Genomic DNA, 1,244 nt, shown 5'->3' with positions numbered 1-1,244 from the left:
ACCCTGCCAGAATGCCAGGGCTGGGGGCTGCCCCAGGGGTAGGGTGGAGTGCAGCCCCTCCGGGTATTTGGTGAGGGCAGAGGTCAAAGAACGGCCTGCAGGGAGCCAATGACCCAGGAGCCTTTAATCCGCAGTCCCTCCCCTTTACCGCGCCACAAAGCAGAGCCACTCCCCTTTCACACCCCCAGTGGGGACGCGGCCCCTTTAAACTGAGGAGAGGGCGGAAGTGCCCTGCACAAAGATGGCGCCGGCATAGGAAAAGCACGTGACACGGAAGTCTAGCACTGACAGGAAGTGCCCCGCGCAAAGATGGCGCCTGAACGCGGAGCCACGTGACCCGGAAGCCTCGAGCCGGCCGGTGTTGACGTGTGCCGAGCGGCCTGCGCCTGCGCGGGGCGGGCGAGCAGCGCTTGCGCCTGCGCAGTAGCAGCTCGGCGGGCCGCGTACTAGCCCGGGGGTGGCCATGGGGCCCCGGCGGCCACCCGAGCTGTACCGCGCGCCCTTCCCGCTCTACGCGCTGCAGCTGCATGCGGACACCGGCCTGGCCGTGACGGCTGGGGGCGGCGGTGCCGCCAAGACCGGCATCAAGAATGGCGTGGTGAGTGCCGTGCACACAGCGCCCTCTGTCGGCCGTCCCGCGCATGCACCTGCCTGGCGGCGTGCACCGCGCCCCCTGCCCCGCGCATGCGCCCCGAGTGCAATCGTGACGGGTGCACGGCCCCCCCTGCCGAATGCCCGCGCGTGCGCCAGCCGAGTCGTATGCCGTGCGCATGCGCCCTTGAGCACAGAGAGCCGTCTGCCACGGCGCATGCGCCCTGGATGCAATTGTACTGTACGCACAGCGCCCCTTGCGGGCGCCCAGCGGTACGGCAGCCGCACACGTGCCCAGCGCCCCCTGCCGGCGCTGCCCGCTGTGCCCAGGGCTGGGGGGTCCCTGGGGTGCTGCAGCGGGTGCACCCCGCGGGCATCGCCCCTGCTGTGGGCTGGGGCCCCCGGGCCTCCTGCAGTGGCATGCACCCCTGCGTGGGCATTGCCCGCTCCGTCCGGGCAGGGGTGCTGGGGCCGGCCAGGGGAGCAGAGCTGAGCACCCCCCGCCCCGCAGCACTTCCTGCAGCTGGAGCGGATCGGGGGGCAGCTGAGCGCCTCGCTGCTGCACTCGCATGACACGGCGACGCGGGCCACCATGACCATGGCGCTGGCGGGCGACATCATCGCCGCGGGGCAGGACGCCCACTGCCACCTCC

General features: G+C 71.7%; 1 protein-coding gene across 1 annotated transcript in view; it reads left to right on the top strand.

Annotated features, from left to right (window-relative positions):
- Positions 1-93: 93 nt before the first annotated feature.
- Positions 94-1,244, top strand: part of PREB (prolactin regulatory element binding) — a 3,495-nt gene continuing 2,344 nt past the window's right edge. The window contains exons 1-2 of the mRNA XM_025214113.1: positions 94-598; positions 1,103-1,244. The exon at positions 1,103-1,244 is cut by the window's right edge and continues 6 nt beyond it. Coding sequence (XP_025069898.1) covers positions 464-598; positions 1,103-1,244 — 277 coding nt within the window. The 5' untranslated portion in view covers positions 94-463. The remainder of the gene's footprint in view (positions 599-1,102) is intronic.

This window comes from Alligator sinensis, unplaced genomic scaffold, assembly GCF_000455745.1.
Source record: "Alligator sinensis unplaced genomic scaffold, ASM45574v1 scaffold8_1, whole genome shotgun sequence".
Lineage (NCBI taxonomy): Eukaryota > Metazoa > Chordata > Crocodylia > Alligatoridae > Alligator > Alligator sinensis.
Note: the sequence above shows the minus strand (reverse complement) of the source record. Positions and strands in the feature narration are given on the sequence as shown.